We start from the raw sequence: 24,455 nt of genomic DNA, 5'->3' as shown, positions 1-24,455 counted from the left end.
CCGCCCCCATCCACCATATCCCAGCCCTCCGACTGCTTCCTGATCTTACGGGCCTCAGATAACTTAAAAACCGCATTGAAGAAACATTTGGAACACTTGAGAAAATAAAATTTAAAAAATAATTGGTGTCTAGTGTAAAATAGTATGCTTGATGCCCAGGAGGAATGCCAAGATATAAAAGACACAGGACAGAGCTCCCTGCCTGTCTAGAGGAGTTTGCATGAAACGGACCAGCTGCGAATCCAGCTGTCAGTCCGTACAGGCTCTCCTTTGCTGGCGTTTAGCGATCAACCACGCTGGTATGCCACCGTGGTATGCACGGAACCAGTTTAGTTCTCAAAGTCCCGTCCTAAGGTGGAAAATGCAGAATTCCATTTCATGGTCACTTTTAAAGGGGAGACATTAAGGAGGGCGCATTCGGGTTTGCTCCTGAGAGGTCCGCTGAGGGGTTTCCTATTCCCTGTCCCTAAGAGGCTTACCTATTCGCACCTGCTCCCCGGGACCACCCACACTTCCCTTCCTGGTTCTAGGTATAAAGACCCACCGAGCACCGACCAATAGGCTCGTCCTGATTCCGCAGCAGGGCGGGACCTCGAGCCTGGGCTTCGGTGACCCGCCCCCCGTACGTGGCCTGCGTGCGTGACGCCGCGCGGCGCGAGGCGGTTTCTCCAGCGTGTGGCGCCCCCCGGCGGCAGCGAGGGCTCAATGTGACAGCGGGAGCTGAGCGCCGGCCATGGAGCCGCAGAAAGAGGCGCGAACACCCGGGGACCCCATCGCGCGGTCGTCGGGGCCCTCGAGGTCTCAGACGCCTAAAGACGAGGAGTGGCGGGAGAGCGACACAGCGCCGGCGGAGGCTTCCCTGGGCGCGGAGGCGGACGGTGCCTTTGCAGACGCGCTGTGGGAGCTGCCGGTGGAGCCCGCCGAGCGGAGGCCCGAGTGCAGCCGCTGCAGGTGACCGCGGAACTGGCGGGGCGGGGACTAAGGCCGGGGCTGCCTTCGGAGGAGGCTGCAGCGCCCCCTGCCGGGAAGGCGGCTGCTCTGGCTCCGCCAAGGGGATAGCTGCCTCTAGGGTCGCGGACCTTGGGTTGGCTGGTGACCTTAGGATCACTCTGTGGAAATTGCTGTCACAGCCCTTTAGTAAGAAGCCGTTGATCCAGGTTCATGAGTATTTAGCCTGACTTCCTGCGAGACCCCGAGCATGTCGCGGGATGAGCAGGCTTGCGTTCGCTGTCAAGAATCTTGAGTCTGATAGGGGAAGACAGGTTTAATGACAATAATACTTAAAGTAACGAATACTATTATGCTCAAGTGACGTAGTCATCGTACAGTTAAAAAAAAAAGGAAAAGTAATTAGAGAACAGAGATAACCAGTATTATTTCTGTTACGATTGCCTTTTGAATTCTGACTTCGTTTGGATTTATTGAGCACCTACATTGTGCCAGACATTTGTATGGTGCTGGGAACGCAGGTATGGATCAAACACATGGTCTCTGCCCTCCCTGGGGCACTTAGAGTCTGGTGAAGAGACAGTCTGTTAAACGGGCAACCACAGCTAACACTGAATGCTCGCAGTATGCCCAGTTGTTGCAGTGCCTTTCAGGATGATCTTACGGTGCTGGGGTACTTCAGGATGCAGAGGATTGCTTTCCCTGCCTGTTTGCATCTCATACTGTTTAGATAAACCGTTCTCTTTACCTTGTGGGTGTTCGGGAGTTACTGAATGTCTCCATCTATCACCCATCTTTCTGTTGCCTTCCACAGTTTTAACCCTTAGTGTCTCTGTTTCCTCATCTGGGCATAGCTCTGCAGTTTGTCATCCTATCCTATACTCCTCTGACAGGGCTGTCTTGAGAGTCACCAGTGACCTCCCTGCAATGAAACCCAGTGGATCCTTTTCTGTTCACTTTTCACTAGACCTCTTGGCAGCATTCTGCATTTGAATACTGACTTTTTTTTTTTAAGATTTTATTTATTTATTTGACAGACAGAGATCACAAGTAGGCAGAGAGAGGGAGAGAGAGAGGGGGAGGCAGGCTCCCTACTGAGCAGAGAGCCCAATGCGGGGTTCCATCCCAGGACCCTGGGATCATGACCTGAGCCAAAGGCAGAGGCTTAACCCACTGAGCCACCCAGGCGCCCCTGAATACTGACTTGTTTTTAAAAATGTATTCTTTTTTTTTTTTTTTTTAAGATTTTGTTTATTTGAAAGAGAATGTGAGCGAGCGAGAGCACAAACAGGGGGAGAGGCAGAGAGGGAGAAGCAGACTCCCTGCTGAGCAGGGAGCCCAACAAGGTGCTCAATCCTAGGACCCTGGGATCATGACCTGAGCCAAAGGACATTTAAACAACCCCCGCTCCCCTCTGCCTTTTTAAAAAGATTTTACTTATTTGACCGAGAGAGTGAGAGAACACAAGCAGGGGGAGGGAATACTAACTTTTTGGAACACTGTGTATCTCTGGCTTCCCGGTGGTTTATCTGACTTTTCTGTCCTAGTCTTTGTCTGTTCTACTCAAACTCTGAATGTTTGGGCTTCCTCAGTTCTTGATTCTAGATTCTCTTCTCTTAGAACCCCACACATTTTCGACAGGCGGTCTTACCAGTTTTCATGGGTAAATTATCATCTCTACCCCAATACTTATAGCCCAGCTCTTCGTCCTGAGCCCCAGACCTGTGCATTCATGTAACCAGTGTTTATTGAATGCTTTGCAAATTCTTGGTAATACACTGGAGTGTGTGCCTACCTGGGATATTCAGTCTGTTACTGGCTGCAGATTATAAACCAGCAACCAAATATGTAATTACAGAATGGAAAATAAACAACAAACCAGTGGTGAAGCAAAGGAATGGGACATTGTGACAGAGAATCACAGGATGGCATCAGGAAATATTTCTGAGGTGGTAGCATTTATACTAAGATTTGAAAGATGAGAAGGATCCAGTCAGGAGAAAAGCATTCTGTGAAGGAAAACACGGACAGCTCCGTTTAGTGTGTTTAACACTTGACTACTTGGAGTATCCTTCCTTGGGCGTTTTGGTCTTTTCCCAGGATTGGATTGTAAGATCTCAGAGGAAGGGATCGTGAGTCTAAGAATCTTTTTATATCTCCCAAATGTCCTATTGAAAGTAGACACTCTGTTTAGACTTTTGAGGAGGATAAGTAATTTGTGTCTGTAAGGGACTGCATATATGAAGAGAAGGGGTGTGTGAGTACATTTTATTTAAACACACTCCCTAGAGGTGTTAGGAGATAACACTTAACAATCTGCAAAGAGGTCTCAACAGGGTACTGATAAATCCTAGGCTGAATTATCATGCTGGCTTTGTCATGTAGTTTCTAGTTGATTCAGACCTGCTAATTACAAATGCTGTATACAGTTTTGTTTTTTTTTTTTAAAGAAAATAAGTCTACTACATTTAGCAACGATTTGTAGTTTTTCTGATCTGCTCCCCGCTCCACTTAATAGACTTTATTTTTTAGAGAAGTCTTAGATTCATGGCAAAATTGAGTGGAAGGAGAGGAGACCTCCTCTGTATCCTCTGCCCCCACCTGCTTCCCCTCCCCATCAGCATCCCCTGCCAGAGTAGTACATTTGCTAAATTAGATGAACATCATCATAATTCAGTGTCCACAGTTTTACATTAGGGGTTTACTCCTGGTGTTGTATATGTTTTGCTTTTGGATTACTTTATAATAATATATATCTCCACTATTACAGTATATCATGGAGTATTTTCACTGCTGTAAAAATTCTCTTTGCTCTGTCTTTTCATCCCTCCTTACACCCTAATCTAATCTGCTTTCTAAAAAATAAGAATAACTTGGATTTTAGCTTGTTTTCAATTGTATTTAGTTAATATTTTCGGATTATGATTCATTCCAGTGTTTCTGCACTTTGCATTTTCTTTTTTTTAAAGATTATTTATTTATTTATTTGACAGACAGAGATCACAAGTGGACAGAGAGGCAGGCGGGCAGGGGGGGGAGCAGGCTCCCTGCCGAACAGAGAGCCTGATGTGGGGCTCCATCCCAGGACCCTGGGATCATGACCTGAGCTGAAGGCAGAGGCTTTAACCCACTGAGCCACCCAGGCGCCCCTGCACTTTGCATTTTCTAGTGAAATTTTGTACCTTTAAAGCTGTTCTCACCCTTGGCATAGTATGCATTTTATTTATTCTAATAGGGTATATTACAGTTCTAGAAATATGGAGAGTATTCAGGTGTTATTAGTAAAATATAAGCTAGTTGATGCATCTTTATGTTTTATTTCATTAAGCTTTTGGAGTTTTACTAGTTCCGTGGATGAACTTATCTACATTTAGGCTTGTAATAGTTATTAAAACAAAAATGCATTCATAGAGTTGAGTGATCAGCAAGTTATAATTATTTGGCCATTTACTTAAAACCATATTCATTTCTCTAAATATACTGCTATAATTGTCATAGCCTAGTGAGTTCCAAAAATTGGTTTTATTTAGGCAGGACAAACTCAGGTCAACTTCAGAACAGACTCTTACTAGTTGGAAACACAAGCTCTCGTAAACATGAACAGGATATTTTTTAAAAGATCCCAAACTGATTTGTTATTATTACTGGATACCTATTTCATTAGCAGTGTGTTCCTGTTGAGAGAACAGGATGTACAGAGGCACCGGGTAGAGAGAGGAGTGTATTTGGAGAGTGTGGTGGAAAGGAGGGAGAGGAGAGAGCTGTAGAGATTAATATTGGTTGCACTGGGACGGGCCAGGTAAATTATGTTAGGGTGGTTAAGAGGAATTCAGCCTAATGTACTTGCATGCAACACACCAAGCACTGGAATATTTTTTTATTTGGGTGGTTGTCATAAGTGTGACTTCACTAGGTAACTTTTAGCTGTAATAATTTATGTTCTGTTTTATTAAAAATTGCAGACAATTGGTGATACAATGTTAAAAGTCTTGACTGGGAAGAGTTGGAACCTCATTCTAGTAAAGATGCTAGGATCTTAATTATACTCTCATATCTTCTAGAGATGCTGCCATGAGCCTGAGGGTAAGAGTTAGAAACCACTGAGAAATCACTGGTCCTTAGAATAATGGAATAATGTCAAAACATGCAGTATTTTTTAATTGAGGGAGGGAAACAGCAGCAGGGGCATGTACACAGACTGACACAGATAAGCTCTGAGACAGAATTTTTTTTTTCTCTTCAATGCTTTCTTCCCCCCAAAGTACGAAATTGTAAGGATTATAAACCACACTAGTGTATTTAGTACACATTTATTAAGCATTAACCATGTGCAGGTTACCTACCAGGCCTAGCTATTGTGTCTGCAAGATTTTATTTATTTCTCCGAACAACAATTCTAGAGTTATAGTGTTTGCTTTATTTTATTTTTTATTTAAAAATATTTTAAAAATTTTTTTATTTATTTACCTAATCTCTGCACCTCATGTGAGACTTGAACTCATGACCCTGAGATCAAGAGTCACACACTCCTCTGACTGAGTCAGCCAGGTGCCCCTATATTGTTAAGTATTAAAAGATGAGGAGATGCAACACCCAAAAAACAGATAATTATGTTAAAATGGGCAGAGGACCTAAATAGATATTTTTCACACAAGACATACAAATGGCCAACACATACATGAAAAGATGATGAAATCACTCATCATCAGGGAAATATAAATCAAAAACCACAATAAGATATCACTTTACAGCCTTCAGAAGGGCTAGAATCAAAAAGTCAAGAAATAGCAAGTAGGGTGAGGATATGGAGAAAAGGAACACTTGTGCACTGCTGGTAGGTGTGTAAATTGATGTAGGTGCTGTGGAAAACAGTATGGAAGTGCCTCAAAGAATTAAAAATAGAAATACCATGTGATCCATTAATTCCACTACTGGATTTTTACCCAAAAGAAATGAAAACACTAATCTGAAAATATATAAGCACCCGTGTGTCTGTTACAACATTATTTCCAATAGCCAAGTTATGGAAACAATCCAAGAGGCAATCTGTAGATAAATGGACAGAGGATGTGTTTATATATATATATATAAAATGGAATATTATTTGACCAAAAAAAGTGGCATATTTTTTGAAATATGTGGAAATGAAAATTTTGAAATATGTGAAATATGTGAAATATGTGAAAAGTGGAATATTATTTGACCAAAAAAATGGCAACAGATCTTGCCATTTGCAACTATGTGCATGGACCTAGACGATATAATGTGAAGTGAAATAAATCAGACAAATACCACATGATGTCACTTATATGTGATATTTAACAAACAAAACAAGTGGACAAAGAGACAAACCAAAAAACATACTCTTGGTTACAGAGAACAAACTGGCAGTTGTGGGGGTGAGGGGGGGATGGGTGAAATAGGTGAAGGGGATTAAGAAGTACAAACTTCCAGTTCTAAGATGAATAAGGGTTGAAAAGTATAGCATAGGAAATACAGTCAATACTATTATGATAATGTTGCATGGTGACAAGTGGTGATTACATTTAACAGTAGTGAGCACAGAGTCATGTATAGAATTGTTGGATCATTTTGTTGCACACCTGAAAGCAGTATAACACTGTATATTAATTATACTTCATTAAAACAAGAATATAAAAGATGAGGAGGTAGAGGTAGCAAGTAAGTAGCCGAGTTTGGTCTCCAGCTCCAGTCTGCCTGGCTCCTGAGCTCAGCAGGCACTTGACCTGGCTCTGTGTTTGCTGAAGAAGCCTTATGTTTTTGATGGCAGAGTAGATGTAGTCACTAGTGGAAGTGGGGCCACCCAGGCTGCAAAAGTTCTGATTTTCCTACTTTTAATTAATTAATTAATTAATTAATTTAAAAAGTAGGCTCCACATGCAAAGTGGGGCTTGAACTTCACAACCCTGAGATCGGGAGTCCCATGCCATACCGACCGAGTTAGCCAGGTGTCCTGATTTTCATATTTTTAAAGCTGAAGTATGTTTACTTCAAGCTTAGTAACAAGATGCCCAAGCTTTAGTATTCTCTAGCTCCTTTTCTAAAAAAAAAAAAAAAGAGAGAGATGTAATTTACATATAACATTATGTAGGTTTAAGCTGTACAGTGTGTGGATTTCATACATTTAGAAAATGTAGTACAGTTAATACTGGCAGCTTGGGATGCGTAATTATTCTATCTTTTTTCTGGTGAGAAGATTTAAGATCTAGTCTCTTGGAAAATTTGAAGTGTTCCAGGTTTCTATCTTTTAACAACATCTACCTCCTTTGTTCCATGGCTTAACCTTTCTTTATTCTTTAGGTTTGCATATTCTCGAGAAACAACTGGTGGGGATAAAATCAGGAGAGAGGGAAGGTGGGAAACTACAGGTTTTTTGTTTTTTTTTTTTATATATTTTATTTATTTGACAGAGAGAAGTCACAACCAGGCAGAGAGGCAAGCAGAGAGAGAGAGGAGGAAGCAGGCTCCCCGCGGAGCAGAGAGCCCGATGTGGGGCTCGATCCTAGGACCGTGAGATCATGACCCGAGCCGAAGGCAGAGGTTTTAACCCACTGAGCCACCCAGGCGCCCCTACAGGTTTTTAAGAAGAATGCGAGAGCCACACATAGGCAGCCAACAGATGTTTGTTTTGAACTAGTATTTTGTGTTTTTAAAGTAGTTCTAACAGGTAAAAGTCCAGATGTATTATTTAAAAAAATGCAGATTTCTGGCTTTTGTCGGAATAGGAAGACCTAGCAGGTCAGGGACCACCTTTTGGAGCAGTAGTTGGTTGAGTTGAGCACTGATCATGACGTTGGGTTGGGCGTGATCTGTTCAGAGCACCACAGCTCCTAGCTGTGACCTCCATTGCTTTTTCATTCTAGGTCTCATGTATAGCATTGTGGCTGGTCTGCTTAAACAGCAGGGTACATCAGCATACAAGTATGTAGTAGGTACAAGTGAAAAATGGTGATTCCCAAGGCAGTTAGTTTAGAATATATTAAGGGCGCCTGGGTGGCTCTTTTGGTTAAGCAACTTCCTTCAGCTCAGGTCATGATCTTGGAGTCCCAGGATCAAGTCCCACATTGGGCTTCCTGCTCAGTGGGGAGTCTATTTCTCCCTCTGACCTCTCTCATCTCATGCTTTCTCTCTCCCTCATTCTCTCTCTCTCTCTAATAAATAAAATCTTTAAAAAAAAGAATATATTAAAAATGTATCAACCCTTAGGTATCAACTCTTAGGTTTAGAAAACAGACTACTTTGGTAAATTTAAAATCACTAGATTCTTGATGATGATTTTTAGAGTAAAAACATAGATAATTTGAAAATTTAATTCTTTGTTTGTATCAAAAGTATCATGTTCCTAAGAGAAAAGTATTAAGTTAATTTGTTCTTTCCTGTTGGTATAGAAAGTATGTTTATTCTTTGAAGTCATTCATTTGTAATTATATGTGGAAAGCTAACTGATTTACAAATTACTGTGCTGGCTAATCTTATGTTCAAAGTTGAACAAAGATGATATATGTCAAGAGGGAATTTTTTTTCTTAATCTTAATTAAGTCTCCAAAGAGGAGTGACCAATTTAAAAAAAGCACATTAGAGCTTTTTAAATGTTTGATTTATTTTCCCCAAGAAAGAAAAATAAGAATTATATCATTACCCTCTGATGGATAGAGGTTTTCTTCAAAGAACATCAAAGCACATTAATTTTTAAAGTACATTTGCCCAAAATTAATAATGCATTGTTATATTCCTGCTTATATATAGAAAGAAAATATTCAGAAATAGTCTTGTCTAAAATTTGGTATTATTTAAAAAGGGCCCACAGGTTACAAAGTGCTCTTACATGTGCATTTTTATTTAATACAGGAGAGACAACTTTGTGATTTAAATAGTTACTCCTTTTTATAGACTCTCAAGGTGAGGGGACTAGTAAGAAAGCTTTAGCTTTCATACTTCTGTTACTATACCACATAATAAAGGATTGTATTGAAGTGAACAGTATGACTGCCCTTGTTTTCCTGCTACATATAAAAATACTTCCAGGGAGGTGTTTCTTTGTGGGTTTCGAATCCATAGATTCTGTTCTTTTCCCCTTTCCTTGGCTATTGTTAGTTATTTTGGGATGAGGGCTTTTTAATTCCTGTCTTTTTTAAGGTTGAGCTTTTATTTCTTGAATCCTTTACCTGGCTAAGGTCAGCTTCTTACTTCTGTTGGGAAGTCCTCATTTTTCAGTCACAAAGACAAATTTGAAGATGTTACTGATAGGAATTTATTTTGTTTTCCCCTGTTGAGTTTTTTGTTTGTTTGCTTGTCTTCTGGTTTTCTCTACTGGAAGCCTCATGGGAAGGCTGTGGGAAAAAAGGCAGCAGTGAAGTGAAGTAACAAGTCTTCTAGAGTTACTCAGGGGAAAAAAATGAAAAGATAGAGAATGAGTCTCAGGACTTCGCAAAGGTTAAGAGGGATTAGCCTGTGGAAGGAATATCTGACCTGTTGTCTATGTAGACATGTTACTTGGCAGGTGCTCTTTCTTTCTTTCCTTTTTTTAAAAAATACTTGTGCTAATATAGATATAATATTTAAAATTTTAATGGTTTTTAACTGTATAACTCAGAGTCATGACATATATTCATAATGTTGTGTAACCATCACTGCTATCTATATACCAGACTCTTTTATCATCTTTGGCGTTAACTGTGTACCCACCAAATAACCACTTCCCATCTCCCATCCCCCGCTGCCCAGCCCCTGGTAACTTCTCTTCTAATCTCTATTTTTATGACTTTGCTTATTTCAGATCCTTCATATAACATACAATATTTATCCTTTTGTTTCTAACATTTTACTTAGAATAATGTTTTCAATTCCATCCATATTGTAGCCTATCAAAATTTCTTTCCTTTCTATGGTTGAATTGTATGTGTATATCGCTTTTGTTTATCCATTATTCATTTTCTTTGCTTCTCTATTACCCACTCTCTTGTTGATGGACACTTGTGAATAGTACTGCTTTGAACATTGCTACACCAGTATCTGTTCTACTTACTGTTTTTAATTTTGGGGGGTATATATGCCTAAGAGTGGAATTTCTGGGTCATATGGTAGTTCTCTGTTTATCATTCTGAGGAATTTCCAAATTGTTTTCTAACTTCTTTTCAACAGAGGTCGTTTGATTTCTAACATCTGGGTGTGCTCCTGATATTCCTTTCCTGGAGACCTTCCATGTTCGTATTTCAGGTAGAGAACAGAGTCCCAGTTCCAGTGTGGTTTCCAAAGCCTGGTGTATCTCTTCCTCCACTATACCAATCCCATACCCTCTTCTCCAGCTACCCAAAACTAGTCCCCTTAAAACAGGTGCTTTTTATGTTCTGCTTTATGCCTTTGTTCTGTCATTCCCTTTGTATTAAATGTTCTTCCCTCATGCCTGCTATCTGAGATGCTACTCTGTTTCAGGGTCCAGCTCAAATACTGTCTTGCCTGTCTTTAAAGTTTGAATTGTTTGTTCTTTTGACTTAAGTCTGTTTCTCCATGGTTCTACTAGCTTCTTGTGGCTTGGCCTTTTCCTGCTCCTTGTGTCTAACCGTGTATCCTTAATTACTGTAGACATTTTGGACTGGAGAATTTAAAAAAATGTTTTGGTTTTTACCTTTTGCTTCTTGGTCATCTCTTTCAGATTCTTAGGTTTATTTGTTTATCACCAAGTGTCTTAGTGCTAGTGCTAGGCCATCTGGGGCTAGGGAAGCTAGGTCGAATTATGTAGTATAACTTTTCATTGATCATTAAATGCTTATATGGGATCCACAAAAACGGATTGCTTGAAGAGTATGCATTTTGGAATTAGAACTGTGTTCTAACCCCAACTCTGTTTTCTTAAGAAAGCTACTTAACCTTCCTAAGTCTTGCTTTCACCACCTGTAAATTAGAACAATAATACTACGCATCTTTGACAGGTTTTTGAGATTGAATGAAGGTATTTAGCACAGTGCTTGTAACTTAAAAGTGTGCCATTAACAATAAATTCCTCCTCCTTAGGGGGTGCCAGGGTGGTTCAGTCGGAGAGTCCAACTCTTGTTGATTTCAGCTCAGGTCATGATCTCAGGGTCCTGAGATTGAACCCCAGGTTGTGCTCTATGCTCTCAAGCGTGGCGTCTGCTTGAGATTCCCCTCTCCCGGTCCACCCACCCCCTACTTACGTGTGTGCGCTCTCGCACTCTCTCTCAAATTACAAATCTTTAAGAAATAATTCTTCCTCTCTAATTTTCCTGTTTGTTCTTTTATTTCTTTTTCTTCCTCTCTCCTCATCTCCCTTCTCCTTCCCCCTTTTCCCTATTCCCCTCTTTTCTCTCTTTCTTTTCCTCCTCCATGAAATAATCATTATTATTATTTATGAAATTGGTCTCTTTTGCTCTTAGTCAACTTTTTCCATGTTAGAGTAGTTTTTCTAGATTCAGAGATTAAGGGGAAGTAAATAATTTTACATGTATTGTGCTGTAGGTCACCATAAATAAATTGCCTCATGATGGAGATTTTGTCATCCTGGGGCTTTCAAAAGTATTCATTTTCCAGCTACAGATAAATGTTATATTGATGATAAACACTTTTTGAACTACATCAAAATCAGTGGCTTATTCCATAACATCATTATATTCTGTTAAATATTTAAGTATTACTAAGTTAAACCTGATAGTTTCTCTTTTATATCAAAGAAAATTCTCTGGGGTACCTGGGTGGCTCAGTTATTAAGCATCTGCCTTCGGCTCAGGTCATGATCCTAGGGTCCTGGGATCGAGCCCCGCATCGGGCTCCTTGCTTGGTGGGGAGCCTGCTTCTCTCTTTCCCTCTGCTGCTCCCCACTGTTCTTTCTTTCTCTCTCTCTCTCAAATAAATAAATAAAAAAATTCTCAGGTATCTTGAGAATTTATGCAAAATTTTTATTTGTATAAAATTTTGAGGAATACTTCCTTTTTGAATCAACTACATAAAAATCTGTATTTTAAAATACAGTTTTTAGGAATGGAAAGGAGAGGAAAGAATAAACAAAACGAAAATGTTTCCTAGTAAAATGGGCTCTTAAGTCTATGCTATGCTTTGTAAAATTTCTCTAATTAGGATAGCTGGTCCTTGGGACCACTTTAGTGTTTGATTCCTTGCTTGCCAGGACGGACATTCATGCAATTCTCTTTCCTTCGTTAGTGGATAAGAAACAGGATTCTGATACACACAGACTTTGAGGCTTACTTTGATAAATCATGTGGATATTCTTTGTTCATTCAGTTATTATTTGTTCAATACCCAATTTCCAATAAATGCATAGCTTGGACCATAGGAAATGATTGAGAGATTGTTTCCTCTAAACTTTCTAGTGAACTGAGTGTGAGAGCAAATTTATCTAACTAATATTTAAGACAAGTTATGAAAATATAAAATAAAAGTTTGCAGAGGAAGGAGTGACTTAATTTGCTACTAAGAAAGATGTTTTGCTATTTTTTGGTAACAATTTATATTTCTGTAGGGCAGGAGAAAGTGGAAAGTAAATAATAGGACAATTGAATATAGATGATTACCTTATGATTACTTAAGATTCTCAGTTTTAGTTGATCTGTCACTTTGCCATTGCAATTTTAGTAGGGCCTTTATATAGCTGATGTATATAGTCATTTCTCTGAGTGTAAGGCTTTGTTGTCCTGACATCTGGCTCCCCTTAAGCCTTCTTTAATTGTTATGAAATTTACTAAAAATTTTTTTGATTATAGTTCCTATCATTGGAAAAAGCTTATTTCTAGGCCATTGATTCCTGAATTAGTTTGATTATATACCACAGTTAGTTAAAAAACTTAGGATGAAATTCTAGTAGCCAGACATATTTATCTATGTTTATTTGTACTTATTATATAATAATGTATGGGGTGCCCCATAAAACACACACACAGAAAAAGATTTTAAAAAGGAAGAGGCAATCGTGAATTAAACCATTTAAAAATGTTTTGCCTACTCTGATGAAGTCATGCTACCATTATCCATTAGTTTGAGGCATAATGCATGTGTTTGGTGAAGTTCATTGTTAAAGATAGTAAGATGTGAACCCACAGTTCAACTAATCTTTATACTGTTTTTTAAAGTTACTGTTGTAAACTAAGAAAACAGTAGAACAGATCAATGAAACCAGGAGCTGCTTCTTTGAAAAGAATCCACAATCAAGTGGGAAGTATTTCCAGGTTGTTCCAGTGTGGCTCAGTATTTGGAAATCAGTGTGATACAGCACATCAATAAGAGAAAGGATAAAAACCATATGATCATGTTATTAAATGAGGAAAAAGCACGTGACAAAGTACAACATCCATTCATGATAAAACCCCTCGACAAAGTAGGTTGAGAATGAACATAACTAACAAAGGCCTTAAATAAAAAACCCACAGCTAACACTCAGTGGGGAAAGACTGAGAGCTTTTCCCCTGAGGTGAGGAACAGGTCAAGGATGTGCATTTTTATCACTGTTATTCAGCAAGTACTGGACATCCTAGCTACAGCAGTCAGACAGGAGAAAGAAATTAAAGGCATCCGCATTAGTGAGGAAGAAGTAAAACTTTCATTCTTTGCAGATGACATGATATTATATATAGAAAACCCCAAAGACTTCACCAAAAACTGCTAGAACTAATAAATGAATTCAATAAAGTCATAGGATACAAAATCAATGTGCAGAAATGTTGAATTTCTATATACTACTAATAAAGTGGCAGAAAGAGAAATTAAGAAAACAGTCCCACTTACAACAGCACCAAAGATAATAAAATGCCTAGGAGTAAACTTAACTAAGGGGATGAAAGACCTGTACTCTGAAAACTGTAAAACATTGATGAAAGAAAGGGAAGATAACAATGAAGAAATGGATTCCTTGCTTATGAATTTGTGGGTGCCACTGTTAACACTTCATGCTAAGAGGAAGGCCTCTCTTTCTATCAGGATATCATGTATCCTAACATATTACCATATGACATATCAGCCCAAGGAGGAAGCATTATTCCATATAATAAATATTAGTAACGCTTAATTCAAAGTAAAAGTGGTAATGACCCATTGGGTCGTTTTATTTAATCCACTTTAGAAATCATCACTGTAGACATTCCCTCTGGGGCACAGGTTTCTGGAAGGTCTCATCTAAAGAGATTCTTTTACAGAGTTACTTTCTCTCTCTCTCTCTTTTTAAAAAAATTTTTTATTAACATATAATGTATTATTAGCCCCAGGAGTACAGGTCTGGGAATCGCCAAGGTTACACACCTCACAGGACTCACCATAACACATACCCTCCCCAATGTCCATAACCCCATCACCCTCTCCCTACCCCCCCAACCTTCAGTTTGTTTTGTGAGATTGAGTCTCTTATGGTTTGTCTCCCTCCTGATCCCATCTTGTTTCATTTATTTACTTTCTTTCTTCTAACAGTGATTCTTTTTTCTTTCTAAGCTTAGCCTGCCTCTACTCCTAGAAGATGTTATAAAACAAGGTAGTGATAAAAGCGACCCTGATGGACATGAGATATATTTTTATATATACTTGAAGTAGTCAGACATGGTAGATGTTACCTGTTTTTATTCCTTTTAGGACGTGAAAATTTATTTAACATTGTACTTATCATATAAAAATCTAATTATGATATACATATATTTTAAAATTTTTATTTATTTTATAATTTCTTTTCAGTGTTATTATAATATATTAATAATGAAGAGCTGTTTCTTCTTTCATTGGTTATATTGAATATAGTTTAAGAAATTTGAAAACTGGCTTATTTTATAGATTGAGTTTTTTAAAGTGACAGTAGAGGGCACTGTGGTATTTAGTTTTTCAAAGCTTATTTTAAAATTAGAAAGTTGTTGGCATTTTTTTGTGTAATGCAGTGTATCTATTCAACTAATCTATTGAAAAGCTATGAAACTCTTTGTTTCAAAGAACAGTTGTTCTTTGCTTTTTCACTCCACTGGGACTATAAAAATTTTGTTGAGTACTAGGAAATTTGAGGTACACTATTTTTCTGGGTTCTACATTTATTTGCCTTTGTATAGTGGATGAAAGAAATCTTTTAAAATAGTAATTCTTGTAAACCTACTCATTAATTTTTAAAGTTTGGCTGTGTGAGATTTTCTTGATTAAAATCAGTACTATGAGAAAAATAGCTTTCAGTGAATATAAGAATTTAATTAAACTTTTGGAAGATGTTTTTTGTAAGTCCTAGCATCTCTACTTCTATCATATATAATTTTATTTGCCTACAGCCTGACAGAGATAGCATGCCCAGAGTGACAGATTACCCTCGTAGTATAGCATTCACGGAGGAAGCCAGTCAGTCTTAGTCTGACAGGAAACCTACACATTTATTCCTACATCCTTAACAAGAAAAGAAGAAAAAGGTTATTTGATTACATTTTCTCAGGGAAATTATTTGAAAATTCCATTTATATTTTAAGAATGTAATTAACCTTAATTGGGTTGCATAGATTTTTTTTGGGGGGGGTTGTATAGATTTCAAAGAAGATAAATCCCAATGATGGAAAACAGTATTTATAATACATTTGCAATGCACTGTAAATTTTTCTCTCTTCTACACTTACAAAGCATTGCAAAGATAGAAGGGAGAAAAATCTCAACTCCTACTTAGGTTGTTCTGTTATAAATTAGCTGAAAACTACTAGGCTTCGGTGATTATATTTTTATAACCTTTGCCTCCAAATCAGGAGTTACTCCCCAGAACATACATGAAAACCTGTGATGTGCTCAAGATCACATAGCAAGATAATGAATGACCTTGTCAGTGACATGTCTTAATAGTTATTCCCTACACCTGTACCCAACTGACCAGTTGATAGTTCTTCAGATATTAATATTTGTTCTTCAGATCTACATAAATTCTAGAAGTAGCTTGGTTTTTATTTTATTTTATTTTTTTAAGATTTTACCTAAAGTAATCTCTCTACCCAATGTGGGGCTCAAACTCATAACCCAGAGATAAAGAGTTGCATGCTTTACTGACTGAGTCAGCCAGGTGCCCCTTGGTTTTTGTTTTTGTTTTTTAAGATTTCATTTATTTGTTTGGGGGAGAGAGTGAGAGAGAGCACAGGAGTGGTAGGGAGGGGCAGAGGGGGAGGGAGAAGAGACTCCCTGCTGGGCAGGGACTGGGACTCCTCCCAGGACCCTGAGATCATGACCTGAGCTAAAGGCAGACGCTTAACCAGCTGAGCCCACCAGGAGCCCCAGGCACCCCATGATTTTTATTTCAAAATGAATGTTTACTATTATAAATAATCAGTTTTGATGTGTAGTTATTTGGTATCTATTTTCCTGTCGACTGTAATAGTTCATGGGAAGCAAGGAATTTCTAAATTCTTTCTGGCACAGACAGAACAAATAAGCTCCATGAGGGCAGGAATTTTTGTCTGTTTCATTGTCCCAAGTGCCTAATGTCTGGCACATAGTTAGTGTACAGTAAACATTTGAATAAAAATTTGTTGAATTTATAAATTATTTAATCCATTATCAATTTAAAATATTTAAAGCTTCTGGAGTTACGTTTGGTTGTAGGGAGACTTTGTTGTTCTTTGGAAAGGGTTTTAGAAGGAGGAGAACAGGTACTCTGCTACCTACCCAGTAGTTTGGTAAAAATGATTTAATACTTGGACAGCGAGGCACCAGTGCAGTATTGGAGACGGTGGTGGAGGAGGAGATTATGAGCCAAATTGCTGTTAAAGTAACAAAGAAGCACACATTTATATTGTAAAGTAACTCGCTAAACATAAAGTTGATCAATTGGAATGCAAAGTGTTTTAAAGAACTATACTTTTATTAGTTTGAGCTAATTGGAATTAGAATTAGGTTAATAAAGGGGACATGCTTTAAAATAAATAGGTAATGATGTTTTATGAGCCTGTCAAGGTAGAAGTCAAAACAATTAGTTTTAGCTTAAATCATAGTTATGGTGTGCAACCATAAATGCTCTTTTCTTTTTTTTAAGTAACTATTTTCTTCAGTAAATATTTTTGCTGCTTATGTACTACCGCTTACTGGAATGATCACAAATTACAGCGAAGGGAGATGTGAGATTCTGAATTTCATTTATAATACAAACTAGTTGTTCAAGTACTAGAGAAGAAATGAAGGAGAGATCAATATTTGATATATTAAAAAGTGAAGGGATAGGATAAGAAATTGTGTGGGAGGAGGAAGGCATCCCTGAGGAGGCAAGAGGGAATGCAAAGTTTCCTTCATGTATTCAGCAGTCTTTACTGATAGCTTACTGTGCTGGGTGCTGCTGTGAAAATTGAAAAGGCCAAGTCTTTGCCCTCCTGCATCTTGCATTGTAGGAAAGGAAGGCTGCCTTCAGATAACATAATGCCGATAGTACCAGATAGTACCTCTCTCTTACTGATTAGGTTGAACATTCTTTTTCTACTGCATTTTTGCATTTTTAAAAATAACACTATATTAAGATATGATTCACATACCATGACATTCATTCTTTTGAGGTATATAAGTCAGAGGTTTTTGTTACATTAGCTGAGTCGTGCAGACATCACCAGTGGCACAAAGGTTTTAGTAGGGTTCTCTTTGAAGGTCTCTTCCAGATCTTTCTCTCAAGCTGACATCTTTTGGTATCACATCCAGCTTGTTAGGGTCCACTAATTACCAGCTGATTGTCCTATTATTTCTTTTCTTTTTTTTTTTTTTTAAGATTTTATTTATTTATTTGATAGCGATCACAAGTAGGCAGAGGCAGGCACAGAGAGAGAGAGGGAAGCAGGCTCCTTGCTGGGCGGAGAGCCTGCCGCAGGGCTCCATCCCAGGACCCTGAGATCATGAGCTGAGCCAAAGGCAGAGGCTCAACACTGAACCGCCCAGGTGCCCCTGTCCTATTATATCTATATAGTACCCTGGGCTATACATTTCTCAACAGTCTGATCCAATTACATTCAGGCAGGGATGGTTTTTGAGGTCACTCTTTGAGGTTTGCTCTGATGGTGGCTGTTCTTCTCTTAGCTCTTTTCCTTGGTTCTTTCTGCTGATCTAGCTGGTTTATCATATAGCTTGCTGGTCTTCATTATCAGAGGAGTTATTATCGGGGTGCCTGGGCGGCTCAGTCGGTTATATGTCTGCCTTCAGTCAGGTCATGATCCCAGGGATCGAGCCCTGGGATTGAGCCCCACATTGGTCTCCCTGCTCAGCGGGAAGCATGCTTTTCCCTCTTGCTCTGCCAGCTACTCCTCCTGCTTGTGCTCTCTCTCTCTCTCCCTCCCTCTCTCTGTTGCAAATAAATAAGTAAAATCTTTTTTAAAAGGGGCAGAGTTGTTATCTTTGAGAGCACCCTTAAACTTGAACTTGCTCATGCTCTGTTTGAAATGAATTGGGTTCCTTTGGGAAGAGCTTCAGAACTCTCTTTACTTAGAGTCTGCCTCCCTTGGGCAAACTCTCTAGCTACTGTTCTGGGCACAGAGCTGAGCACTAGCTTCTGGCATGCTGCTTCTGGTGTAGAACTTCTGTCCTGTGAGCAGTCTAGGCTGACCACTCTTGGAGCTCCAGTGTTGCCGTCCAGCCTCCAGCATGGTGGTTAAACTTCCGTTCTATAGCTGGAGGCTGTGTGGAGGAAGGCCACTGCTGTTCGCTGGGCCACCCTCACCAGGAATATAGCCTCCTCTGCTTGGACTTGGAGGGGATGAGAAATGCTGGTGGCCTGCCTTTTTTGTGACATACGGGCTAAGCCTTATTAAGAGCTGAGAGGGAGCTCTGTTCTCTTGACCTGGAGGGGAGTTTGTCGACTTGAGCCCGGGCAAGGTATTGGTTATGGCTCTGACGCCAACAAACTGTACCAATACCAAGTTTTTTTTTTTTTTTTTTTTTTTTTTTTTTTTTTTTTTCTCTTTTAAGATAGTTTATTGTTTGTTGTTGTTGTTATGCTAACACATTTTGGTCTTAGAATATTCAGGCAATTCAAAAATACATTATATGTTATATAGTCCTCTGTATTCTTCTCAGAAATAACTACTGTTAACTTTAAAGTATAAACTCCGTTTTTTTCCTCTGCAGATCTAATAATGTAATTTTAGAAAAGTAGGTTAATTCTATATATGTAATTCTTTTTTTTTTTTTTTTCTCATTTTATTTATTTTTTCAGCGTAACAGTATTCATTCTTTTTGCACAACACCCAGTGCTCCATGCAAAACGTGCCCTCCCTATTACCCACCACCTGTTCCCCCAACCTCCCACCCCTGACCCTTCAAAACCCTCAGGTTGCCCCAACCTCCCACCCCTGACCCAATACCAAGTTTTAACAGATTTTCTTGAATAATGTTTCTTCCTTTGAATATGCCCCTAGAAGAGTTTCCAGAGACTTTCAGTGATTTTTTTGTTTGTTTGTTTGTTTTAAACTTTTAATTTTCATTCTAGTTAGCTAACACTGAGTATTATATTAGTTTCAGGTGTCTGATACAGTGATTCAAGAACTCCATGTATCATCTGGTCTCTTCATGCTTATCATAAGTGTCCTCCTTCATCCCCATCACCTATTTCCGCCATTCCCCCTACTCCACTCCCCTCTGGCAACCATTTGTCCTCTATAGTTAAGTCTGTTTCTTGGTTTGCCTGCCTCTCTCTCTCTTTTTCCTGCCTTTATTTTGTTTCTTAAATTCCACATAATAGTGAAATCACATGGTATTTTTCTTTCTCTGACTGACCTATTTTCTTTAGCATTATGCTCTCTAGCTCCATCCATGTTGTTGCAAATGGCAAGATTTCATTCTTTTTACTGCTGAGTAATATTCCGTTGTATATTCATACCACCTCTTCTTTATGCACTCATCGGTCCATGGACACTTGGGCTGCTTTCATAATTTGGCTATTGTAAATGACGCTGCTACAAACATGTGGGTGCATGTATCCCTACGAAGTAGGTTTTTTTGTATTCCTTGGGTAAATACCTAGTAGTGCGATTGGTGGGTCATAGGGTGCTTCTATTTTTCAGTGATTGTTTTTTAAAATAGCTTTTGTCAGCTTTGCTTATTTCACTGGACTTTGGGTCTGTGAAGCACTTTCCCTTCATCTTAGAAGTGGAACTCTCCAAACTACTTAATCCTAAATCTTCCTAAAGTTCAAAGATGTGTTCCCAGGAAGGAAACTACGATTCTGGGTAACTGAAATTTATTATTTTTTTTCTTTTTTGAGTAACAGTTTGGGTCAGACGTGAAAACCAGAGCTACCAAAATCCAAGCAGCTCTTTGCACTATCTCAAGTATCATACTGAGGACTTTTGTACTCACTATATAGGTGATGAACTGAAGATGTTATTTTCAGGGTTTATTTTACCTATGGTTTTCTGCCTGAAGAAATCTGCAGTGTCTACTCGGTTTGTTTACTTGACTGGATTTTGCAGTTCTTTGACTTTTCTGATATGTGGATATTTCCTTCACGGGGTAGTTGATATTTTTTTTTGCATTCTTTCATAGCCTGTCATACAGCTTACACACATTTAAGGTAATATCCATTCTTAATATATATATTTTAAAGTTTATTTACATAATCTTTACATCCAGCATGAGGCTTGAATTCATGACTCTGAGATCAAGAGCTGCATGCTTTACCGACTGAGCCAGCCAGGCCCCCTGGTGATACTCATTTTAATTCTGAATTTTTAAATTGGCTTCATCTGTTATTAAATTATAATTTATAAGAGAAGTTTACTGACATCTGATTGTGCATTTCCGTCATATGGGGTTTCAAATACAAAATCCGAATCTTTGTGCTTCATCTTCTTCATCTTTCTACTCAGTGAGTTATCTTTTTTTTCTAATTGTAGCCCTTGATCTCTTTGTCAGTATACACAGTTCCATCTGCTCCTCTCTGTATTTACTTGTGTTTACTCTTCTTGTGACTCCTGAAAGATGCTCTTCATCTCTCTTAATCTGCTTGCATTCCTGAGAGGGATTCCATTGTATGGCATAGTAATCATACTGAATCATTTTAGACGTCAATGGGAAGGGAGCATGTTGGTTTTCCTTGGGGTAACCATCTATTCTAGGTTCAGTGGTGGAAAGGGGAGATGGGATCATCTTGTATGGTTTATTTCTATTCTGAGATATCATTTAGATAATTTCTTCAGCAGGAACATAGGTTTGACAGTTTCTTACAGAATGAGGTGGTAGATACAGTTGAACCAATTTACTCCCACTCATGGTTTATTAATGTAATAATTTCTTACCTTGGGGTATAACTCTACATAAGTTAAATTGAGGAAGGAATTGGTAGCAGTCAGTTTTGTAGTAGTAACAGTATGCAGTTGGGAATTCCCTTTAATACAACATTCATTTGTGTGCTGTTGTAATGGCAGGTAATGTCTGCCTGTAATGGTGATCTGTCATGAAAATTTACTCCCATGATATCTGGCTGCTTGATGAATTTCATATTACAAACACATATCAAATATGGGATTGAATGGTAGAAGATTCATGTATATTTCTGTAATACATTTGGAAGGACACACAAGGAACTGGTCATTGGTTGCCCTTACGGAAGAGAATTCCCTAGTTTGGAGGACTGAAATGGAAATACATACTTTATTCCATTTGACTTTTGTAATGTCATAAGTGTTACTGAAACAATAGTAAAGCACTAAGAAGTAAAACAAAAACAAAATGAACAGTAACAATAGGGAAAATAAATGGATAAGACATTCTGTAGATATAATTTCTGCTAAATATAATTTGGTGATCCACTTGGGTTTCTTTTTATGATGGTAAGCTCTTTGTGTTGATTAATTGGCAAGTTTGATTAGAACTCTCTTCTAGGTGGTAATTATATTCTTATATTTTATCATCATTTTATTCCTTCTGCTATCAGATGATTTAGAAGAGTTGCCAGGTTTCTCTTTGATATTGGATCTTGATTTGGAATGCCAGTTAGTAGAAGTGTTGCTTCAAGAATAAAAAGACCATGATGAATGAGTATACTTCACTTATGATAACTAAGACAGGATTTTTTGAGGTACTTTGATTTATATAGATGGTGCAGAATTTACTTGAATCTTTTCCCAAATTCTCATTTCTAAAGTCTAATTGATTAAATTCATTCTTGGTGTTTCATTTAAAAGAGTGCAGCTTTAGCAAATCTCTTTACATAAAGAAGAGGGATTATGTTCAAGTTCTGGGTTATTGTTTTATCACTGTATTTTAAACATTTACAGGTTTTCTTTTTTTTTTTCCTGCCCTATAGCCGGCCTCAGAAAGTATGTTTGTGTCCATTTCTACCATTGCATCCTCTGCACATCTCTACTCATTTGTACATAATTCAGCATCCAGCAGAGGTAAGATTTGTAAAATACATAATTTCAAATGGAATATTAGTATGTAAGAGGAAACACACTGATGAACATATTCATACCTTCCAGCTCTTTAACATTTCTGAAAATAAATTGATGATAAGTGTTTTGTCTTTGGAAAAAAGTTTCTTTTATGTATTATAGTGTCATGTCATACGCTTTAGAGACCTAAAAACTGTTATCTCATAAAACCGTATTATTTCATAAAAATGGTAATTGAATAGTATAGAAATTTAGAACACCAATGATTCTGTGTGAAGAAAAAAATGAAATTTTGTGAGTGAAGAACTAAGAAAATCCTTGCTTTTTAAATTTTAATCATAGCTTGTATTTCTTAATGTTTCTTGTTAAAGTAGAAATGCCAGTATTTTAGTATTAGTGAAATGAACGTATAAGATAAAATTTTATTCCTGTAATGAGTAGAGCAGATATGTATATATTAAGTATGTATGTTGTAGATGAGGATTTTTTAGTTAGTACTTTCCTGTATAGGTGAAAATTGTGCATGTACTGGTGTGTATGTGTGTTTGTAATTCATGATTAACTGCAGTAATGAAAGAAGGGAGGGAAGGATTTTATTGATAACCATAAATGATAATCATTATAAAACTACTTGATGATTGGTACAGAATTGGTTTAGATTAACTGAAGTTAAAATTCCTCTAGCATTTGGGAACTCAGGATATAATCTACTGAGTCAGACTTTTGGAGAAGGAATAATTTTTTTCTTAAATTTCTGAAGCCTTTGCCACTTTGAAATCCTTAACAAAGATTTGAAAGGTATCAGTCTGTCTTCTTCCTTTTCCAAATGATGAAACACTTATTCTTTTACTGCAAATTGTCGAATATTCTATTTGTTGGGCAGCCTTTTTTTTTTTTAGTGTTACAACATACTTTTGTCAGGATTTGAACAATTGAACAATTTGGTCATTAGCATTATTTTGCTGTATTTAAATTTGCAATACTCTGCAACTCAGAGTTGTAAAAAATGATAGTTTATGGACCATAACAGTTTTGGATAAAACTCGACTTTTTTTTTTTTTTAAGATTTATTTATTTATTTATTTGACAGAGATCACAAGTAGGCAGAGAGTCAGGCAGAGAGAGAGGGAGGAGGAAGCAGGCTCCCTGCAGAGCAGAGGGCCTGATGTGGGGCTCGATCTCAGGACCGTGGGATCATGACCCGAGCCAAAGGCAGAGGCTTTAACCACTGAGCCACCCAGGCGCCCATTGGAAAAAACTCGACTTTTGATAGTGAATGTTCTTTTCATTTTGCAGTATATGTGTGGCAACATCTTTGTGAATATGTCTCCTCAAACAAGGGAAACAAAAGCAAAAAAATAGTGTAATAGTGGTTATTATTTTGTGGTTCCAGACATAAGATAGTATTTAAAATATAGGTGTTTTTAAAAATTTGTGGCAATTTTAATGTTTTCAATGGCCTCTACATTTGTAGTAAAGAAGTAAAACTGTCATTATTTGAGGTGACATGGAACTACATAAAACCTTAACGCCTCTACCAAAAACTATAAGAACTAATAATTGAATTCAGTAAAGTTGCATGATAAAAAAATAAAATACAGAAATCTGTTGTGTTTTTATACCCTAACAATGAAGTAGCAGAGGAGAGATTAAGAAAACAATCTCAGTTACAGTTATACCATAAAGAGTAAAATACGTAGTAACAAATTTAACCCAAGAAGTGAAAGACCTATAGTGTGAAAACTATAAGATATTGATAAAAGAAATTGATGGTATAAATAGAAAGATATACCATGCTCATGGATTGGAAGAATTATTGTTATTAAAATATGTATATTGCTCAAGGCGTTCTACCAGTTCAATGCAATACCTTTTAAAATACCACTAGCATTTTTCACAGAACTAGAGCAAGTAATCCCAATATTTGTATGTCACCATCAAAGACCTTGAATAGATAAAGCACTCTTGAGAAAGAAGAGCAAAACTAAAGGTATAACAATCCCACATTTCAAGATATACTTCAAAGCTGTAGTAATCAAAACAGTATTGTGGTACTGGCACAGAAGTAGACATATGGATCAATAGAACAGAATAGAGAGCCCAGAAGGAAACCTACACTTACATTAATTAATATAATTAATTAATTAATTTACAAACAAAGGAGGC

At 37.8% G+C, this 24,455-nt stretch overlaps 1 protein-coding gene across 2 annotated transcripts in view; it reads left to right on the top strand.

Moving 5' to 3' along the window:
* Positions 1-656: 656 nt before the first annotated feature.
* The window catches only part of DTWD2 (DTW domain containing 2), a 108,137-nt gene continuing 84,338 nt past the window's right edge, over positions 657-24,455 (top strand). For both annotated transcript variants that reach the window (XM_046001229.1, XM_046001228.1), the window contains exons 1-2: positions 657-951; positions 22,202-22,292. In XM_046001229.1, coding sequence (XP_045857185.1) covers positions 734-951; positions 22,202-22,292 — 309 coding nt within the window. In that variant the 5' untranslated portion in view covers positions 657-733. The remainder of the gene's footprint in view (positions 952-22,201; positions 22,293-24,455) is intronic.

Source organism: Meles meles, chromosome 3 (assembly GCF_922984935.1).
Source record: "Meles meles chromosome 3, mMelMel3.1 paternal haplotype, whole genome shotgun sequence".
NCBI lineage: Eukaryota > Metazoa > Chordata > Mammalia > Carnivora > Mustelidae > Meles > Meles meles.
This window is presented reverse-complemented; position numbering and strand designations above follow the sequence as displayed.